The 22,292-nt window shown below is 39.9% G+C and overlaps 1 protein-coding gene and 1 non-coding gene across 3 annotated transcripts; one reads left to right on the top strand and one right to left on the bottom strand.

The window, feature by feature from the left end:
• Positions 1–7,455: 7,455 nt before the first annotated feature.
• trnar-ccu (transfer RNA arginine (anticodon CCU)) lies at positions 7,456–7,528 on the bottom strand. The gene has a single exon. It is a non-coding gene; the product is annotated as a tRNA-Arg (tRNA).
• A 227-nt stretch (positions 7,529–7,755) lies between these two features.
• ift56 (intraflagellar transport 56) lies at positions 7,756–20,877 on the top strand. Of its 2 annotated transcripts, none has more exons than XM_026170494.1 (18): positions 7,756–7,831; positions 8,482–8,625; positions 9,813–9,905; positions 10,040–10,154; positions 11,125–11,174; positions 12,188–12,333; positions 13,843–14,014; positions 14,393–14,467; positions 14,653–14,755; positions 16,009–16,064; positions 16,545–16,598; positions 16,685–16,748; positions 16,832–16,920; positions 17,164–17,247; positions 17,335–17,404; positions 18,776–18,882; positions 20,276–20,409; positions 20,561–20,877. In XM_026170494.1, the coding sequence occupies exons 1-18, from the start codon at positions 7,829–7,831 to the stop codon at positions 20,673–20,675; spliced, it is 1,674 nt and encodes a 557-aa protein (XP_026026279.1). In that variant the 5' UTR covers positions 7,756–7,828; the 3' UTR covers positions 20,676–20,877. The 2 variants fall into 2 exon arrangements, with proteins under 2 accessions (XP_026026279.1, XP_026026277.1); XM_026170492.1 differs by lacking the exon at positions 7,756–7,831 and adding an exon at positions 7,859–8,301.
• Positions 20,878–22,292: the final 1,415 nt, after the last annotated feature.

Here is a 22,292-nt window from a genome sequence, read left to right as displayed (position 1 = left end):
AAATGAATTTTATAAATAAATTGTTTGATTATTTGTAGGATTTTTCATTTTGAGACAACCTGTGGAGCTTCTCAGTAGCACTGTGGTTTTGATTCTCGGTAGTTTTGCTTGTTTTCTGCACACAGGAGTAGCATTATATATATATATATATATATATATATATATATATATATATATATATATATATATATATATATATATATATTAAAAAAAAGGCAACTTTGACTTTATTTTATGATGAGGGATTTGATTTTTGTAGGAAACACTGAATGTAAACACAGATTTCTGCGTTTAAAAGAAAACTCCACCTTTAAAGGCGCTGCAGGTTGCCCTTCACCCTGCATTTAAATGAGCACTTTCACAAATTTATTTTCTTAGTACACATATATATATTTAGGTTACCAGGCGAAGTTGAAGTCATTTAAGTATTTCAGGTTTTGCTGAAGTCAGGTACCTCCTCTGATCAAACAGTATTTCCAGAATATTAAGCTTCCAAGTGAAGCATTGCTTAATCATTGCGCTGACATGTTTATAAAGAGTCCATACCGGTGATGGAGCTGTGGATCTTGTCTTTGTACAGCCTCATTCTGGAATTGTAAATATGTGACTTAATACAGAGTTGCTGATTTAACAAAAAAAAGGGTCACACTAATGAATTCCTGTAGAGTGTTTGCATAGATGTTATTTATTATTAATATAAACGAAGAGGTGGTATAATAGAGAATAATGTCTTTGTGTCTGTACATAAAATGCAAACTGAAAGACCACTCGGTGCCATCTTAGAACAGCGATGGTTGCCACCAAGAAGTAATTGTGTGTTTTACGTGATAGGAGTTTATAATAATGGCTTCCTGTGAGTCAGCAGATAAGCCCAGTTTAATGAAAGTGAGGCGCTGAGCGTCTCTTCAGACCTACAGGCTGTTTAAAGGAAAAAGGTAGTGAAGTAGGAGTTCATTTAAAAGCCTCCATGTTTGCTGTCTTAACTTGAGCTGTGCCATAATTCCCACCACCTCACCTCCATTGTTGTGACTGTCCTGCATTCAGTGTTATGGTAGACACTCTGTCTGTGCGCGTGTTTGCTCAGACAGATGCTGTGCCTGTCTGATTTTTAAGTTGAATAAAAATCTCCTGTTTCTGTTTTTGTTGTTTCCAAAAATGATTTTGACTTTGTGTTATAAATGAAGGGCAGTTTGATGTTTGATCATTTTATTTGCAGTTTTGTATCCAGAACATCTCTCCTAAACCATACCGACTACAATGTGATCCACGTTACTGACAGAACATGCATGTTGCTATTAAACACAGTCACATTCAATAGATATTATCTAGGGCTAGCCTGTGAGAACAATGATGAGGCATCTGCATGTTATCATATACAGTTTCCCACAGAATGTATGGAGGGCATCATTAAATAATTAAATGTGTTATCAATTAAAATTTAAAATGTATTTAATATTTTAAATGAAATGAATTTGTTTATATATTTAATATTCAGTGTTAATTAATGAGACATTTAATTAACTAATGACATTAATTTAATTATTTATTGATGTTTTATTTAATTCATTTTGGCACCCAAAGCCATAACATTATATTTATAACTAATGTATTGTGCAATCTGTTCTCATGCTAAGACCATCAAAGACAAATTTATTATCTACTACACTCCAAACTTTTATTTTGAATGTTCAGTCAGTCTTCAGTCTGCTAGCCTCCTGCTGAATCCCTTGCTGAAAACGGTCCTCAGCATCAATCAGTTGTCTCAGGTCTCTCCTCCGATATCAGGCGCACTTCAATCCACTGCAGCTGGACTGCATCAGAAGCCTTTTTGTGCTCTGAAGATCCCCTGTGAACTGGATCAGCACTCGCAGCTGGAAGCTCTGGGCTGCTCGCTTTTTCTTTTCCCCTCCCCTCACTCCTCCTAACTAGTCATGGCAGATGACCTCTCCTGCCTGAGCCTGTTCGGCTGGAGGTTTCTTCCTGCTAAGAGGGAGTTTTTTCTGTCTAACGCCACAAAGTACTTGCTCATAGGGGGTCGCTTGATTGTTGGGGCTTTCCACTATAGGTTGTTAAAATTGTTGCCATGTAAATAAGCCTGGATTAAACTGAAATGCTGCAGAGTAGAATGATGAACGCTGTCACCAGCTGCAGGCCAAGACTGTGGAACTGGAGTACCTCCACAGACTGAGGAACACACTGGATCAGCAGCTGGTTATTGATGAATATGGTTAAGAAAGAACAGATCTTCTCTGGCTCTTTGTGGGAAACATTTATACAGCAGCACAGCATGTAGGAAGCCTTTCTCTTGAACCAGCCTAACATTAAAAGATGACGTTAAGTAATGCCACTTCACTAAAGATTAAAAACCAAAACGGTTGGCAAACCTATGAGAATCCATTTTTAAGTCTTTTACACATGCAAAAGTTTCTAAATGAATTTTTACATCAAAGTTAAATTCTAATAAACATTCTCACACTTTTTCTACATTTGTTTTTAGAAAAATAAAGCTGACAGACATTCGTGTTGTATGTTTGTCATTCTGCGCTACATAGGATGAAAGAAAAACCGGATGACTCTAAATCTCAGCACAAAAACTAGAGAAACAAAAACTGAGAAAGAAACCTTTGCTTTAACAGCTCAAATGCAATTGGGATTTACACGCAAATGAAACTGAGTTTCTCTTTGCAGTCCAGATTCTCCCACACTCCGTTTTTGTTTATAGCTCCACAGTAATTTCGACCTGGACACTGGTGCTCCCGATCCCCTACTGACCAGGCCTCGTATATCAGAGGGCTGCCGTCCACCCACAGCCAGCGATCAGCCAGGAAGCACAGCCCGATCCACACCCGATTGGTGACGGTGCCCTGCTGGATCTCTTTCAGGGTCAAAAGGTTCTCGGTCTCAGAGGTCAGACTTGTGAGCGTAGTGTGTGTCTCTTTACAGTACTCCAATGCTTCCTCCCAAGCCATCTTCTCCTCTATCACTGTTGTGCTGAAGCAGAAAAAGGGCAGTTCTCTCCATAGTGAGGAAGCAAACCATCCCGTCCGCATGGTACAGCCGTCCCAGCACACACGAACAAAAAGATCATAATATGTAGATGGTTGGGACTCATCCCAAACTATGCTGGTTTCATATCCTCCTCCTGACCATTTCCAGTATGTGCCTGTTTTGTAGAGACCGATCCAGAACTCACCAGAAACTTTTCCCAGGGTTGCTTTTCTCAGTTGCTTCTCTTCCCAACTTGTACTTAGAGGGGAAAGATCAGCGTAATTGGTTTGGCAGTACTGTTGAGCAGCATACCAGTTCAACCTGTTTTGCACGTACACATGTTTACCAAATTTCTGCCCTGTCAGGTACGGCGAGGCGTTTACAATAAAGAGCATTTTCCAAAGTAGGGTCTTCATGCTGGTTCAGCCGACTGGTGTGATGAGCCTTAGCCTGTGCTTCCTCCTCAGTTATTGCTTGAAATAAATCGAGGAACACCTCCTGCTGACTCCCTCATTCTTCTGTCACTGCATCTCATGCATATGACATCATGTAAATACAATTTGATTACCACACCCTGGATTTTTACTCCGCCCATCATCTTTAATGCACTCCAACCCCCACACCTCCATGTTTCACGTGAGTTTTGAGAGCATCAGCAAAGACCACATGAAATATTAAAAACTACTGTTGCCTTCACAGTTCATACATGTTAAGTACACATTATCTCTCTGTGATACTGAAGCTGATTATGCTGATGTAATGTGGTCTGTAATGGAGAGTAAACCACCCAGGTAAGTTCACTTAATGTGGGTATAGATAAAGGTAAATAAATGGCTATATTAAAACTAACCAAGAGTTATAACACAAGCTGCTGATAGATTTATCTCACACTAAAAGGACATGTTGGTGACATAACATTAAAGCACGTGGTTAATGTAGTCAGGCTTCAAAGCCAAAAGTAAAATTGAAATAAGCACTGGGTTCATTTTGCTTGCAAAATTGCAGGGATGAACTTGTGTCATGGAAGTCGGCACAAACTTTCCCGAATAATTTTGTTTAGTAAATTTATTTCCATTTCACATTGAGAAACAAAATGTTCTGTTTGAGCTCACATGTCATTTTCTCTTTCTACACGCTTCCCTCATGTTTTCTGTGGCAAAACTGAAGCCTCAGTGTGCATCACAACCTGCCAACAGCCTCTAAAAGAACAGTGGCAAGAAAATATACTGAAGGGGTGTGAAAGGGTCTACTGAATGTGTGTTATGCAGCCATGTTAGAAAAATAAGCAGTCAGACCATTTTCTAATGTGCAATGAACACAAAGCAGGCTCAGAAATGACCAGATGTGATACTATAAAGCTTTAATTATATGTTGTTGGTGGCCCCAAATAAACCCAGATGGATTGATCTGTGCATTAAAACGTGTCTGTGGACGCAGGTTGTACAATTTTGTAAAACAGCCTGTTCTCAAATGTCAGGCTGGTGCAACCATAAACATAAACTAGGATGAAATAGGAGACTAAAAATAACGACAATTATATTTGATCAGAGGACCCCATTCATGTCTTTATAGCTGGCTCAAAAGGGCTGTAGCGCTCTCTTAATTATACATAAAATAGAGGAATTTAGCTACAAAATTTATTTATATAACTCTGGTTCTCAGGTTTGATTTAATCAGTGTCAACTGATTGTTGGTTTGGTAAAAATTTGATTACAACTTGCCTGATGAGGTGTTAAAAGGACATTTTTATTGAGACTTGATGTGGATGGTGTGGTACAGTCTGTGGTGTGATTGGTGTAGCAGGCTGCTGTGTTTACAACATGTACTGGTCATTGTTGCCTGCTGTGAACAACAAAGACCTGACTAACGGCGCAGAGTCCACCCATCAGGGATGACTCGCCACCACGAACTGTGTGCTCTCTCAGAAGAGTCTTTATGTGTGCGTCACAAAAATGCACAAAAATGCACGTGCAGAGTCTCTCTCTCGCTCTCTGGGAGAGGCAGGCCATCAGAAAAGTGAAGGAGTGAGACAAAGGATCAAAAAGAGGTGGAGCTAAAAGTTAAAAAATAAGAGCCAATCAGAACTAGAACCAGCCAGGAGCCAATACACTAAGAGCCTGCTTTACATAGTTGTAGCTTGTCATCTGTGTGTGTGTGTGTGTGTGTGTGTGTGTGTGTGTGTGTGTGTGTGTGTGTGTGTGTGTGTGTGTGTGATGCTTCAATGTAGAAACATAGAAAGTTTGAGCTCGCTGCATATTTAAAACTATAAGCTAAATATTTTTATGTGTGCTGTGATTGCTGCGTTTTCACTGATCCAACCACAGCAGCAGTATTAGAGCTCAGTGTTTATAAATAAAGTTTTTATGTCATGTTGTTGTCCGAAGGGTGACGGCCTCTCCCTTAGAGAGAAGGTGAGGAGCTCGTAGCTCAGGAGCTCAGGGTATTGCCGCTCTCTTCCACACTGAAAGGAGCCAATTGAGGTGGTTCGGGCAAATGACTAGGATGCATCCTGGGTGAGGTGTTGCAGGCATGTCCCACTGGGAGGAGGCCCCAGGGGAGACCCAGTCACATGTACTGTGTTATAAAATATCAGGTAGCCATTATTTGGTTGTTAATAAGCCAGATGTTTATTGTACACTGAATTCAAGATCAGGATCACTGGTTGAAATATAAATGAACAATTTGTTGAAGTAGAAAACATTAAAGAGTCTGCAAAGTCATACAATATGCTGGACAGGAGAATGAAGTGCATAAAATGAGGCAAATATATATATATATATAGACTATTTAATATTTTTGAAAATGCACAGAACCAAATATTCGCTTTGATTATATCTTTGAATAAGAGGTGCCCATTTAAGATTTATGAAAGGTTTCAAATGCAAAATTGGTGACAAGAGACTGCTTCAACTACAGATATCACACACAAAGATTCATGTAAATACAAGCAGCTAAATCATTATTGAAAAAGTCATATTGCTGAAAATATGTTTGAGATATTTTTTTCACCACTGTTTCTACAAATTTTGTTCCCTCAGCATAAAAATTGTACACATTTTTATGTATTTGTTTATTTTTAAGACATCTGCACATTTTTCAATGAGTCTGATAGTTGGATGTCAGATTCTAGATTAGCTGATCTACTGCTAATAAAAAAAAAAAAACTATAATTCATTTCTATAATAGTCTACATCAGCAGGCTGATGAGGATACTCTTACTCTGTCTGCAGTGCCTCATGGCCCCCTCCCAGGTCATTTTCTTCTTCACCAAGCTGATACGAGGAATCTGACCCTTACTGATGCACATTTTCTCTGCCTCTAACAAGGTCGTGTCTTCTGAGGTATCAATCTGGATCGCAGCCAACCTGCAGGCACTGGTAAGAATGAGCGCTCCAATGACGATCTTCTCCGTCCTGCTTCTTCTCACGGGAGGAATGAGACTGTCTTTTTTGAGCTCTGTCACTTGGATCGAGTTGATAAAGGAGGAGACACAGTTAATGACATGAATAATTAACATATCTATGTACAATCCGTCTACAACATGATGTGGATCATGGATCATTAACACAATGATAAAACAATTTTGCATGTCCATCTTGATATTTGTTTCTGCAGAAACAAATATCAAGATGGACATGCAAAATAGTTTTATGGTGAATTTCAGTGTCTGAACTGCTGTTTTTACTGTGGAGGACAAACAAATCCTACCTGCCTGCCTACCTAGGTAGCCTTCAGTGACTGATTTAAACAAAATAACTTATTTGCCTTTCAAGCCATGCATTTATAATTGTGTTTTTGTTGCTTTGGAGTTTGCTTTTCATTGAGTTTGCCAGTCAATGTTCTATGATGTATATAACTTTTTCTTTTCTCAGTATTTCCCAGCTTCACATGGACAAATGCGGCTGTGTCTTACAGTTAACATCCTTATTGTATCCCCACACAAACAGTCACAGATGGCTGCCCCTCCCTGAGTTTTGTTCTGCTGCAGGTTTCTTACTGTTAAAAGGTAATTTCTTTATTTTTTTAATGTTCTTTATGTTTCCTTATTGTGCGTAAGTTTGACTATGGGATTCCTGGGTTGTTAGCTTCCTTTCTAAAATGTTGTTATGTCCTTACCTTGAAAGATAAACTGCTTTCAGAGGATTATTTCTTTGATTTGTCATTATATAAACATTGCTGAGCTGAAGTGAGAATAATGCTGATTGTTGTACGGTGAACTGGACTTCATATACTTAACCTAAAGATTCATTGGTCCAAAGTGATATCCATTTAACTTAATTTCATGACATATACTATAATGTTTTATACTTTTGTATAAAGGGTATGTACGTCTTTGAAAGAAAGAAAAATCAAGCAGTGAGAATGACTCATCTTTATTGTGATGTTTGCACTCAGCTTCAATGATGACTGTGTAAAGTGAAACGTATCTTAAAGAACGATAAACCTACAAATACCAAGAAAATGTTCCACCCCAGATGGGACTCGAACCCACAATCCCTGGCTTAGGAGGCCAGTGCCTTATCCATTAGGCCACTGGGGCGCGCACGAGTCGTCTCGAGAAAATTACACTAATATTAATTGAGGATAAGTGACAAACCATACTAAAAGGCAGTAAAAAAATAAGTTAGTGGTTGATTTTTTTCTGTTTGGTTTGGAATCCATATCTATGTTTCTATTTTTATTTTTAATAAACGTACTGAATAAATCCAACTCAATGAAACGGCGCAGCCATTGCTCGCTACTCGGTTACTAAGCAACTAAGACCAAACCATTGTGTCAAGCTAGACGTAGAAAAACCGTGCTGCTTCCTGTTTAACAGCAAACTCGGATTGAATACAAAATGGTATTATGGTCCTTTTCCCGATATTACAAGCTTTGTATTCGGCTTATTCAGAGGAGAAAACAATCTGCCTCCGTTAAACAGTTTACGTTGAATAGATGTTAAACAGTCTCGTTAAATTGTGAAGTCTAGTGGTCGTAATTTTTATTTTGAAAGTCGTCGAGCGGAAACTTTTAACCATGTCGTTGTTAACGACAAACTAGCTAATGCTATCGACATCTAAGTAGAAAATACACCACGCCACAGCGTAAAACTTGTTATTTTCTTCTCTCTCTCTCTTTGTTTTTTAAATCACGGCAGAGCCGTAAGAGAATTTAGTTGTCGTTTACCCCGTTGTGAGGTTTTAATGACTAATTAAACCAACAGTGACCATTAAATGGTAAAAGGTTACGGACGCAATAACGTAGCTAACACCAAACGTTACCTGGGTTAGTGATAATCAAGCCTCAGCTAAGGAGAGACTTATCGAAATGGTGAGCTGATGTTTTTGGAAACTTAACGCCAGGGATGTTCTGATATCTTATAATATTATATATTTCTGCTTGTTTTTGCCTTGCTTAACCGTTCCTTTGGTGGTCCGATTAACCCTAACCCCACCATTTAGGTAGAAGCTGTGCTATAACTCGATATAGTAAATTTGTTTTCCTCGGTAGATTCTCTCTCGGGTCAAACCAGCCGTGGGAGGAGAGACATCAACGAGCATTGGTGAGAAAAACAAAAGAAATAAAAGCAAGCTCCCCCGATTGGAGGAATACCTGCAGCAGAGAGACTACCTGGGAGCCTTGACGTTGTTAGAGGTACTTAAGGAAAAACTCAGTACACATCTTTTGGTATCCTCTGCTCAGCATATCGTAAGGTAAAGACCCTGCAGTTATAGAGGGAGAACCCCCACCTTTAGAAGAGCCTCTATATACATCCGCTTGACAACAGTGGGGAGGAAGGACTCCCCATTTGCAGGAAAAAACAAACAAATAAGATACACAAAGAATGTGTTTCTGGATGAGGCTCTCCACTTTTTAACCTCCTGCTTTTTCGCATTTTTTTTTTTTAAATTTAGATAGACACAAAAAAATTCCCTCCATTCAGCTGTCATTCTCTGCATCTCCAGCTCTTTTTTTAGCACTATTGATTTGTGTCAGTTTATTGACAAATGTAAGTACAATGTGCCTTTAAAATTGAAGATGGGCACACAAAGATTTGCATATCTATCCATTGTCTCCCAAAGGCCTGATAATTCAGGACTTTATATGTGAGTAGATTCATTTTCGATTATTTCCCATTCGAACTCTTGCACATGTGGGATCAACAGCATATTTAATGCTTTTCACAAGGGCTACCCTTCCCTAGATGGAACAGTTATGAGATTTTATGCATTCCTAAATCAAAAGTAGCTGAATCCTGACCTGCACTGTGTGTGCAGTGTGGTCTTACGTGAGAATCAGAATCAGCAGACCACTACATCTGCTTCAAGGTTCAACAATTCCTGAAATCCTCTGAGCACCCAATCTGGCACCAACAACCATTCCACATTCATTGTCACTTAAATCACTTTTCTTCACCATTCAGATGCTCAGTTTGAAATTCAGAAACTGTTGACTATGTCTGCCTGTCTAAATATGTCTAAATGCATTGATTTTCTGCCATGTGATTTGGCTGATTATTTGCATTAAGAATCAGTTGAACAGATATACGTAATGAAATGTTGGTGAGTGTATGCTGACCAGTTGCACCTGCGTGTATAGCTATTCTCCAAAGGCTCATTTCCCCCCCATGGCAAACCCTGACTATGGGGAGATAAGTTAGAGTATTATTAGATTGTCACGACTGTGTGAGCAGATCAAACTAGAATATAGTATACAGTATATTCTTAGTTTCTTACAACTCCATGATGAGAGGCTAAGTAGTGCTGCTGTTTAGACTGTTGATTTGTGAAACGTCAAACGGTGTTGCTGCACCTGCTCATGTCTTGCTGTGTCATGTCTAGTTTCAGAAAAATATTGGCGAGAGAGAGGAGGATGCAGACCTCTGGATTGGGTACTGCGCCTTTCACTTGGGGGATTACAAGAAAGCTATGGAGGTAGTTTTTGTTGTACATGAGTGTGAATGCGCGTGTTTTCCTTGATACAGCCCCCAAATACTTTATTCACATATCAAAACGCTTTTGTAGGCTAATGTTTGATTATCCATTATACTCTTTCCATTTCCTGATAGGAATACAAGTCGATGACCAACAAACCTGAGTGTCCTGCTGAGGTCTGGGTCTACTTGGCCTGTGCCCTGTTTTTTCTGGGGCTCTATAAAGAAGCAGAGGAGGCTGCATCCAAGGGTAGGCAGATATTTGTGTACAATGTTACTGAAGGGCAGATGTGCACTAGTATTCTGTGGAACTGTTACAAGTAGAGTCCCAGACTGGGACATGTTTGGTTTACCAAGAGCAGCAACTGCTTTAATATAAAAATGTGTACTTACTTGGTTCAGCAGTTGATGGCAAGCTTTTGAAAGCAAAGGTATTGCATATAGATCGAACATTACAGAGTCAAGGTTAATTTGACCACGTTTAGTGACATCTAACATGTTGAAACCCTTCCTGTGTGTCCAAATCAATATACTTCAGCTAGACTGTCCTGCAGCAGCAAGAAGGGTTATCAGCGTGTGAGGATTTAGTGGTGATGCAGTTTATTGCTTTATAAAAAAAGACTGCAACGACTAATCATTGATCTGTTTGTTTTTTTTCTTTGCTTCATCACATTTAAGGAAACTCAGGATTACTGTATTTACTTTATTTTAAATAAACACATCAGTGTCTGGTGTGAGAACCTCGTTGTGCAGCATCAGACAGCCAATCAGAAAGCTGTGAATAATGAATAATGATCCAATAGACAATAAATATGATTTGCATTTTATTTTGTTTGTTTCTTACCAAGTTAATTTTAATGTGTCGCACACCAGTTTGTTCTCAAAAGATGCTCCTCTTGTGTAAGATTTGGTATTTGTGTGTTTTAGTGTTTATTTTAAGCCTTTCATTGAAAAAAAAGCTTACAGGATTTTTTTAAAAGGGCTTTTATTTTGAAGAGTGTAAACTTGATGTACACAGAGATTACTGATAAGATTTAATAAGTTATCCTGTGTGATTGAAGACTACCTCGCATTTAAGCCACGGCCCATTCTTTGTGTGAGTTCTGTGTCCTGATGTTGTTATATAACCACTGAGAGCTAGGTAATGTTGTAATGACTGGTTTCCTTGTTCTGGTGTGGTTTGCTGTCTAACTGAATTTGGTGTCTCTTGTTCTCCCTAGCACCTATGTCCCCCCTCCAAAACAGGCTCCTTTTTCACTTGGCTCACAAGGTTTGAAAATTATCCCTTTATTATCACACTTTTATGTATTTTCTGTGCTTTGTCTGACTACCATGTTAATTCTTTTACGCAACACTGATTTCGAAGTTTTTTTCATCTACGTCTGATTTGTTTGTGAGTTTGATTCATGTTTTCTTGCCCTCTCCCTTGTCTTTACAACCACAGTCATCAGTGGCACTCACTTACTCAGTTTTTACTCAGTCAGCACACCTTTGCAATATATTGAAGCTTCAAAAACAGATGAAAGTGTGCTTGGCTCTGGCAGTAATGAAGTGTCAGAAATGATTCCTGTGCAGTGATCTGAATCCAGTGATATTAAAGCCAGTTATAACCAGGAGTTATAGTGAGCTGGAACCATTAGTAGATAAATCTAAGGATGATATAAAGCCAGTTAGATTTTCGTGTGCTGCTTGGCGTTGCTTCTAGCTGATGCCACAGAATACTCACTCACCCCTATTACATCCCGCTGTAGTTCTCATCTATGTTCATGCATACAGATATTAGTATAATGATGAGCATGTTGCTAGCTCTACTGCACAGAAGTGATCCACAAAGAGCGTTAAACCCCGGAGTAGCCAGTAGCCAGCCCAGAGAGCTGGAGTAGCACACGTCTGCTGATCACAGTCTGAACACAAAGACAAATCATTGTAAACCCGTTTTTATCTTCTATGTTAAGCACAGTTTATGAGTTTATGTGTAATGAAATGAACTATATAAAGAAAACAGTGATTAATAGTGTTACAATATAAATAATTACAAGTGTTATTTCTAAGCAATTCTTTGGCTAAAACTGCACTACTACTCCAGATCTGCCAGATCCCACTTTAATCCCTGGTCAATCACAACACAGGAATAATTACCCCCCAAAAATAGAGATGATGTAAAAAGAAAATGCGTGTCTGAAAACGATCTGCTCAGCACATGAAGGTTTACACCTGCCAGAAGCGATCACACCTCTGATTGCTGTTCCCTTCGTGTCCGTTGTCTTCATATCATCGTCTCAGTTCAATGATGAGAAGAGGCTGATGAGTTTCCACCAGAACCTGGAGGATGTGACAGAAGACCAGCTGAGCCTGGCATCCATCCACTACATGCGCTCGCACTATCAGGAGGCCATAGACATCTATAAACGCCTTCTGCTGCAGAACAGGTCTGTGCCTTTCCTTCCCTTTCAATCTTTGACATTTGTTTCACACTCCTGCTGTACTTCAGCGCATCTTAGGAACCCCTTAAAAGGTGAGAGTCTTTTAATGGAGGGGTATTAGATTTTATGACTTTGACACTTCGTGCAGACACACAGATAGTGCCATTGACGGTGCAGTAGACCTGGTGAGCCTTCTTTCTCCAACCACTGTGCTGTATTTGGAGCATCCAGATGCGAAAAAGAAAATACTTTGATTTCAGTAGGCATCTCCTGCCTCTTCTTGCAGAGTTATTATGTATTCATGGCTTTGGAACATGTGAGCAGCTGAGGTGGGGTTTTTTTTTTGCTTGTTTGTTTGTTTCACTGTGTTGACAGTTAAAGATCTGCCAGCTGCCAGCAGCTCTGAGGACCGCTACTTCCTTTGACTGCTGACACTGAAATGCAAAGATTTTAAACTAGTGCTGAGAAGATTCGTGAATCGACTTTTCTGAAACACTCGATGTGCCTCATTTGGCTTAGCTGGACTGCATTTATCCAGTCCTCATGTCTTAAGTGTTTCCTTGATTGTGCTTGTTTGGTTCCTGTAATGACTTTTTAGCTCCATCTGACTTCACTAAAAATATATTATTGAAAAATAGAGATTTGTAAAAAATATTTGTTGTCAGGGGGTTTCTCTTTCTTACATGTGGAAGATAAAAGCTGTTTTGCAGGATTTTGTACTGGAGCTGGCAGAGTAAAGTCCATTTAATGTCTGATCTCACTGATTTAAACATTTTTAGATGTTACCGTTGGATATTGTCCACATAGTTCGTGGGTACAGTGCAAAGGGAGAGTGACCCCTTTGATACAGACTTCACTCCACAGACCTTCAAATCTTAGTCTTTTCAGATTTACAGTTAACTTAATATCCTTTTCAACTTTCTCATTTAAAAATGAGAATGTATATCTACAGTCGTGACACAAGAAAACAAGTTTCTGTCATTTGCTAGGTGTGAGAAAATGTGTTGTTTTGAAATGCATAGCTGTCTCTCAGTGTAGACTTCTATATGTAATGTGAGCACTATTTTATCTTGCCAAGATGGGCTGTTTTGTGATCATGTGCAGATGGATAGATGTGATGTCTGGGTGAAAGGCTGGGTACATCCCAAACAGCTGACACGTAAAGAGACAATTATACACACTCACCTAAAGCCAATTGAGAAACACTAATTAATCTAACAAGCATGTCTGTGGACTGTGGGAGGAACCCCACAACAGAGAGGACCTGCAAACTCCAACCGGCTGGCAAGTTTGATCACAGAACCTTTAAAATCTTCCAAGTGGACTTGTTGCACGGGTGGCATCCCATTCTTTCACAAATGTTTGTAGAAACAGTCTGCATGCCTTGGTGTTTGAAGGCTTAAAATAATTAATAATAATGATTATCGTGAGAACTTTATTTATTAAGATATTTGTTAAAAAAAGAAGACAAAATTAGCCAGAAAGTCATTTTTATCTTAAATCTCGTCTTTTCAGAGATTTTCTGGCTCTGAAAGTGTACGTGGCTCTGTGTTACTACAAGCTGGACTACTATGATGTCTCCCAAGAGGTGCTGGCCGTGTACCTGCAGAGTATCTCCGACTCCACTATTGCTCTCAACCTCAAGGCTTGCAACCACTACAGACTTTATAACGGCAAAGCAGCAGAGGTACCGAGCTGCATGTCCTGGTCGATACTTTGGTGGTTCTTCATCTTTATTGTTGTGAATGTAACTGTGTAATGAGTTATTATTAAGAAGGTTTAAGGGGTAATGATAAAAAGTCTAAATTAATCTTTTTTAGCTTTACCCATTTTACATGTCACCATGTGCTATTACAGTAGCATGAAAAGTCCAACAGTTTCTAACATTTGTGTGAGGCTGAGCTGCTTGTTCTCATGTTTTTTTTTTAATTACTTGCTCTGTTACACTTGAGTGGTTGCCCTTTTTATTTCTTAGATGATTTTAGCTAGTAGGTTTGACGTGTGTGTGTGTGTGTGTGTGCGTGTGCGTGTGTGTGCGTGTGTGCATGTGCTCTGGTCCCCTTAGGCTGAGTTGAAGAACCTAATCGACATCTCTTCCTGCTCCTTTGAGTTTGCTAAGGAGCTTATCCGACACAACCTGGTAAGCTCTCCACAAGCTTCAGCTGTAAGTGAGCAGGTGTGTGTGTGTGTGTGTGTGTGTGTGTGTGTGTGTGTGTGTGTGTGTGTGTGTGTGTGTGTGTGTGTGTGTGTGTGTGTGTGTGTGTGTGTGTGTGTACACACTAGTGACTGCTACACTTCAACACTCTGAATCCCTGTGTACTGCAGGTGGTGTTTCGTGGTGGGGAGGGTGCATTGCAGGTACTGCCTCCTCTGATTGATGTGATCCCTGAAGCCAGACTCAACCTGGTCATCTACTATCTCAGGCAAGGTGTGTAGCCACGTCACAGCAACGTTGTTGTTGTTTGTTTTTTTTTAATACAGGCAAAACAAGGGATTAGACAGGGTATACTAGTACAGAGTGCAACACAAATGCATATACTATTATATATTGTAAATATATTTATTAGTTTCAGATGTAGCCATTCTTGTATTTTGCTTGTTTACATTATTGTATTTTGCACAACTCTGTTGCTTGTGAAGCTCGCACACAAGAATTTCACTCACATGTGCTGTACCAATGTACCTGCACATGTGATGTGACAATAAAAGTGATTTGATTTGATTTGATTTGATGAGGCCTCAAGCCTGGGAATCTGTTAGTCCTTCTTCTGTTATGGAAGCCGTGGGGGTCATTACTCAGGGCTCATGGCCAAGTGAAAGTAGAAACGCAGATCGATCAGTAAATCAGCAGCATAGCCCTGTACTCCTTATTATTCTGCAGACACTGCATCAACCTGTCTTTCCTGACAGATAAAGTCTCCACCCTCTCTGCATTTGTGAACAACACCCTGAGATGCTTCAACTCCTTCGCTTGTGGCAGCAACTGCTCCCCAACCTGGAGTGGGCACCCCATCCTTTTTTTTTTACTGAGAACAATGTCCTCACACTTAGAGGGCAATTGTCAACTACAAAAATCAGAGACAAGATTGTGAGACACAATGTCCTTCACCCCTGTCCGACCAATCCAGCCCATGTTATAATGCAGCTACAACCACAACTGCATTTATGCTTCAGAAATGTTCTTGGTCTAGATGAACAACATGTGTCATGAGTATGTTGAAACACAGTCCTATTGGCACACTATGTAATACTAACTTATTATGCCATTCATCTAATAACAAACCAAAACATTAGTGATACAATAGCTTCTCTGACTCACAATCTATTGCAATTTACAAGTTAATGCCCATAAAGCGACAAATCTGACCATGAGCATAATTTGGGTGAAGATTAGGAGACAATTGTGTGCAAGTGAACAGTACTGTGAGAGGATCAGCGATTCTTGTGAAATGGGGATAAATGGGTGACGTACACCTTGGCTTTGCAAAAGCTCATTGGTCCTTTGGAGGAGCTAAAAATTATGGGCAAACATAACGTGATGCACTCTTTCTTTCGCAGCATCAAATTTATCGTGCAGCATCACTATTCAGTGATAATAGATGTTAATTTCATGTAAAGCTGTATTAATCACCAGATTTTGATCGAGTTGACGCATTCACATACTCTCATTTCTGCTCACAGACGATGTCGAGGAAGCTTATAACCTCATCCAGGATTTGGTCCCCACCACGCCTCAGGTGAGGTTAAGTTTTAATTTTGTCTTTTTAAACGTTTGGTCGTAGTGTTTCACTCCAAAAGTCTCTCCAGTTTCACTTTAATATGATATTTGTTAAAGTTTGATGTTAAGTTTAGAGTCAGTGCTTGTATTTTTAAAGTCACTGTATGGTCTTGTTACAGGAAAGAAAATGCCCAATAAAACAAAAACAACCCCGGCAGATTAAATAAATCCTGCTAACAAAAACTCTTCTTCTTTCTTCCCACTTAAGAGCTCTCGAGGAGATTTTTCTTTCCTCTGATCAGTTTATTTTTTTATCTTCAAAAGCACTTTAATGTCTCCTGGATCTGAACAATCTGAAACTCATGACGTGTTTGGCTTTTGTATTCCTTTTATGTTTTGTTTTTTTCCCTTACTTGTTGGAATGGATTTTGACGGACTTTGAAGCTGCGATGAAACAATGGATCAAATGATTCACTCTGATCTTCTTTTTTTTTAATAGGAGTACATTTTGAAAGGAGTGGTAAACGCTGCTTTAGGACAAAAAATCGGATCAGTGAGTATTTCTGTAAGAGTTACATGCAAACAAAAATGATGGCTCCGTGTGTGAGACAAATGTGCAATTGTGCTTTCGTGTTTCAGAGGGATCACTTAAAAATTGCTCAGCAGTTCTTTCAGCTGGTCGGAGGCTCGGCGAGCGAGTGCGGTACGCCCCACAGAAATCTGACCTGTTTTATTATTTGAGGAAAGTGTGTTAGCATGTGTGTATTACATTTTCTATCCTTTCAGATACTATTCCTGGCAGACAGTGCATGGCCTCCTGCTTCTTTCTCTTGAAACAGTTTGAAGACGTTCTCATTTATCTCAACTCGGTCAAGGTTGGTGTTGCTCGCTTGCAGTGGAGAGTCAGTGTTATTTATTTTTTTATTCAGGTAAAAAAAAAAAAGACACTCGCCCACACGCTGGGTGAGAAGTGCCACTTCAGATGACAAGTGGTGCTTTACATTTATTCGTGTGTGTGTGTGTGTGTGTGTGTGTGTGTGTGTGTGTGTGTGTGTGTGTGTGTGTGTTTTATTTCTGGACACGTAGGCACTCGTCCTTTTTGTGCTTTTCTTTTTCAGGGTTACTTCTACAACGATGACACATTCAACTTCAACTATGCTCAGGCAAAAGCAGCGATTGGCAACTACAGAGAGGCAGAAGAGGTGCGCTAACTGAGCAGCCATTTATATGTGTCTGTGAATAAATTGTTGGCCTTTTTCTTTTTACTGATTTTAATTTTTGGTTCACAGGTTTTTCTGCTCATTCAGAGTGAAAAGATCAAGAATGACTACGTTTACCTCAGCTGGCTGGCACGATGCTGTATGTATAGTCGATGTTATACTAACGGTAATACAGTGTATTTACAGTCACAAGCCACATTATTAGGTACACTTTGCTACTACAATAATAAGGGGGTCTTTCATTATTCAGCCCTGGTTTAAATCTTTGTGGCATAGATTCAGTGAGAAGCTGGAATTTCCTCAGAGATTTCCATCCATATTGACATGACAGCATCACACAGTTGTTGCAGAGTGCAGTGAAGTATCACTAGTCGGGGTTTTTTCCTGCTTAGGGGAATTTGTGTTGCCTCCCTCCAATGAGATTTCAGTCAGAGCCAAATTAAATTTCCCAATTTCAATCAAACACTTGCTGCTGATTTGTCATCAGCATAGACTCATTGCCATACTATATGCAGACTTGTCATGCATGTATGTGTGCGGTCATCCCAGAAAACCCTGAGAAAGCAAACTCCTACTCTGCTTGTTCAGTATTTGTAAAATGGTAAATGGTAAAGTCCAGTTAAACAATAAAACAAAAAGTGCATCTGTCACAACAGGGATTCACACAAAAACATAACAGAAGAAAATCTGTCCTGGGCAGCTCAACTCTGAGCTAGACTTTGACACAGAAGGATTAAAAGGTGCTATCGTGGGCGATTGTGGCTCAAGAGTTGGCAGTTCGTCTTGGTTGCTGGTTCGAGCCCCGGCTCCGACAGTCTCGGTCGTTGTGTCCTTGGGCAAGACACTTCACCTACCGCCTACTGGTGATGGCCAGAGGGGCCGATGACACGATATGGCAGTCTCGCTTCTGAGGCTTGGCTGATTCTGTCAAAAATAATCAGTAAAACTGTAAGAGTAATCCTCACTGCAGCCGGCTGCCAACACAAGAACGCCATATGTTAATTTCACTCTGCTGATAAGGTGTTTGTTCAGTATGAAGATGAGGAGTTTTGCATATATTATAACTAAGTGTGTAACAACCAAACGAGGAGCATAAATGATCCCGTTTCTTAGTTGCTGCTGCCAGCTGCACAAACATCTGTGAAACCTTTTTAGGTAGACATGAAAAGGATACAGTAATCTTCATCTGATCACATAAAAGCTCTTAGACACCTTTACACAGTGAAAATAGAAATGAGCGCCCCTTTTTACTTGTTCACCGAGGCTGAGGCCCGAATCAAACATTTCCAGCCTGAGGCCTTTAAAGAATTTAAGGTCTCTCATCACTCAGCTGGAGTTTCTCTCAGCAGCTCTGAGAAACCTCTGATGGAAGAAATTTCTTCCATTCTCAGCTTTAATCTACATCAATAAAACCTGCCCGCAGCCTTTAAAATGTTCCATATTTGAATGTAAAAGAGCTGAAACTGCATGTGAGTGTTGGGTTATTGAACACTGATCTCGGTCTCATCAGACATAATGAACCAGAAGGGTCAGCTTGCCTGGGAGCTCTACCTGAAGATGGGAACCTCCTCAGATTCCTTCCATCTGCTCCAGCTCATTGCCAATGACTGCTACAAGGTGACATCCTCCTCCCTCCTCTTCCTCTTGTACTGTATGTGGTGGCTGTTTTAACCCGGTGAGATCTTACTCATCAGCAGCGATGACCCCAATCCTATCAGAACACGAAGTCTCAGCAATCAGGGGACAAAAAAAGTGTTTACATTGCTCCAAAAATACTTTTTTGCTCATCTTCAGAACAAACTGGAGGGTTATGCTCATAACTGCGACTTCACAGGGTTCATTTTAAGATTTTGGAGAAAATGAGTTAGTCAGCTGGGATATGTTCCTGCCCCTCCACCATAGCCCCGAATAAGAGATTAAGTAGACAGGGAAAACGAATCAATTATATTGATTGATTAATTAGTGGTTAGTTAGTGGTTTCCTTTCCAAACACTGAAGGAAAGATTAATGATAAGAAATGAAAACTATTATTTAGTCGCAGCCCTGCTTTGAATATTTATTTGCCTTTTGTGATGAATTTACACAAAGTGCCACAGCTAATGATTTGATACTTTATTGAGTAACTTGCTGATTATTTATTTTCCATAGATGGAGACAAGACAAAAACCTGTCACGGTATCAGATCAAGAAAAGCAGCAAATACTCAGCCTCATAACAACAACAGTACTTTTATGTTTTTGTTTGTCTGAGAGTAAATCATTGATTCTGGCTGCTGCATGACTACACGTGGCAGCTCGCTTGTTAAAACGCCTTCATTTATTGCTGAAGGCAGGAGTCCTTCAGTTCAGTTGTGTAACATTTCTGAGGAATGCCTGCATCCTGAATTCAGAAATGTCAGATGTATTTTAGAAGTCCCAAATGTCACCTTAAATGGAGAAACGGCACCTTTTATGCTCCGCCTGCTGGATTTTGTGGTATTTTTCACAGGCTGTGCAGCTGCAGTCTTTACCGAAAATATTTTGATATCTTTTTAAAGTGGACTTACTGTGTTTTTCTTTATTTTCTGTGTGTAACTGTCAGAGTGCTGGATGCTTACATATAAATGAGGTCATCACTGAGTCAAAAACTCACTTTTAGCTTCACAGACTTCAGACTCTTACCTCTAAACATCTTGCTGTCAAAGAGAGGAGATATCTGTAATAAGGTCATCTCAGGGACACAGCTCTGACTGTGAGCACAGGAATCCACTTGCTGTTTGTGAGGGGCAGCCAATCAGAAGACACAGGGCCTCAAAGAGACACAAACTGCTTGTTTTAGACAGTGGATTAACTGAGGGGCAGCACAAGGGGCCGGCATGAAATAAAAAAGCCGTGAATCACACAAAACTACTCTAAAGTCCAAAAACAACAATATGGAGCTGGGAATGAGCATAAATAGTCCACCTGAAGTTAAAGAAGTTAGTAAACAGGCTTTGCGTGCCGATGCTCATGACTGCAGCCTGTCGTTTCAGATGGGTCAGTTCTACTACGCAGCGAAGGCCTTTGATGCACTGGAGAAGCTGGACCCAGCCTCCAACTACTGGGAGGGGAAAAGAGGGGCGTGTGTCGGCGTCTTTCAGCTCATACTGGCAAACAAGGAGCCCAAGTATGTTTGTCTCTCTTTCCTGTGGGGTGGTTTTAGTTTTGATCATCGTGCCGTCTGCAGGAATGGGTGTGAGGTTTAAGCAAAGTAAACATGAGAGATTGTGCATTCTTTACGTAATCTTGTATCCTCACATATCCTGTTTTCACCCTAGGGAGACTCTTAAAGAGGTGCTGACCCTCTTGCGAAATTCAGGAAACCCCCAGGTTGAGTACATCATCCGAATTATGAGGAAGTGGGCCAAAGACAACAGAGTCCTCCTCTCGTGACAGCCTTGAGCCTTCAGTGCTGAACTGAAGACTCCAAGCCCACGATAAGAGCTGCCGGGATGCAGACAGCAGCACTGATGATTTATCCCACATCAAGAAGGATTTGTATTTTTCTACTATACTCTAGTTCTTTGTGCTGTTCTGTGTACATGTATTTAAATTTAACACATAATTTAACTGGATTAAACTTTTTTAAAACAAATGTCAGTGTGTAAACATTTTCAGACCATAAATTACACACTAAACACTTCATACTGTCAACATCTATAAACATCAGTGGCTATTTCTAAACGTTGCACATTTCCTAAGAGTTTATTGAGCATAGCTGCTAAGCTGTGCTCTGTACCAGTGAAGGAAGGATTCCAGTCTTAGTATTAACTCTGAAAAAATACTTTAGGTTTTCTACAATTAAATTTTTAAAGTTACATAAAGGTCCACCATTTGAAGTACACTTTACCTGCACAACTAGTATTTCCACATTGCACTATGGTGTGCATGGGCTCACATATAAACAGTTAAAGGAGCACTCACTTCAGGCAGTATTCCACTTTTATACAGCTGTTATGACCCTGGCCTTCGTCTGAGACCTGTCTTTAAAAGGAAAATATTGAAATGGGTAAAATACGTGCTTTTCATGTGCTATTAATGAAGCTGCAGTAAGGGCCTGATAGGTCTCTGTGACTCACACCAGTCTGTCTGACATCACCTCCTTCACTCATTTTTCCTGTTAAAATAGGAAAAAGAGTGGTGCCCATTTTTTGGCCAGTTTCCTCATTAACATCTTCTGTTAACATGATAAACGTGTAATAGATTACAGTATTGGACCAGAATAGACATTTTTATTAAAATCATTAATTATTCTGTTCATCAGTCATTTGCAGCACGGTTTTGTTTTTCTGGTTTTATTTAAAAGGAAAATCAGTTTTCTGAGTGACATCAAATCTTTGACATGCAGTAAGCGTGTGGAAATGTCAGTAGTTAAACCTTAACCTGCCTCTGCAGAGTCTTCTTCAATGATAATAACACAGATCCTAACCCTAATCTCTACCACTTTCACAATATGGGATTTGGGGCTTTTGCTGATTGCTCACTAAGGCCTTTGAAATCAGGAAATGCACAAAAAAAAAGAAAGTTCTTGATAAGACGCATCAAAAAGTTTTTAACTTTTAAGGTTCGAGTCCTCGCCTGTTGTCGGGCTGCTAAGCTACTTTCAGTTGGTTAAACATACTCTTCTTTTATTCTGTGCCTGTGATGATTTTCAGATCCATCTCGACCAGAATGACAAAATCAGGGCTACTCCCTCTAAACAGAGCACAAAATGAAACCAGTGACCATTGAACTGGTCTCTGTGAAAACCAGCGAGGTGCCATTTCAGTTGCAAATTTTACAAAGCAATCTATCAGGACCACCACCCAACCCCCTCCAATACAGAGTGAGAAAAGTGGGGAGGGGCTGACAGGGACCTGGGAACAAACTTTTACCCGGGGGGTTTGCAGCAGGCTAATTGAGACGTGGTTTCCATGCAGTAACCGTGTGCATTTTTATCCCTAACCCCCCTGTCGTAGGTAGACTTTGTCATAGATTTTGATTGGCTGTAGTTTACAAATGTGACCACAT

This window comes from Astatotilapia calliptera, chromosome 6, assembly GCF_900246225.1.
Source record: "Astatotilapia calliptera chromosome 6, fAstCal1.2, whole genome shotgun sequence".
Lineage (NCBI taxonomy): Eukaryota > Metazoa > Chordata > Actinopteri > Cichliformes > Cichlidae > Astatotilapia > Astatotilapia calliptera.
This window is presented reverse-complemented; position numbering and strand designations above follow the sequence as displayed.

Bases quoted from the DNA above. Each gene is read 5' to 3' on its own strand.
- ift56 (XM_026170494.1), top strand. The intron at 8,626-9,812 runs GTACTTAAGGAA...TGTCATGTCTAG, and splicing joins GAGCCTTGACGTTGTTAGAG to TTTCAGAAAAATATTGGCGA. The intron at 16,599-16,684 runs GTGAGTATTTCT...TTCGTGTTTCAG, and splicing joins TAGGACAAAAAATCGGATCA to AGGGATCACTTAAAAATTGC.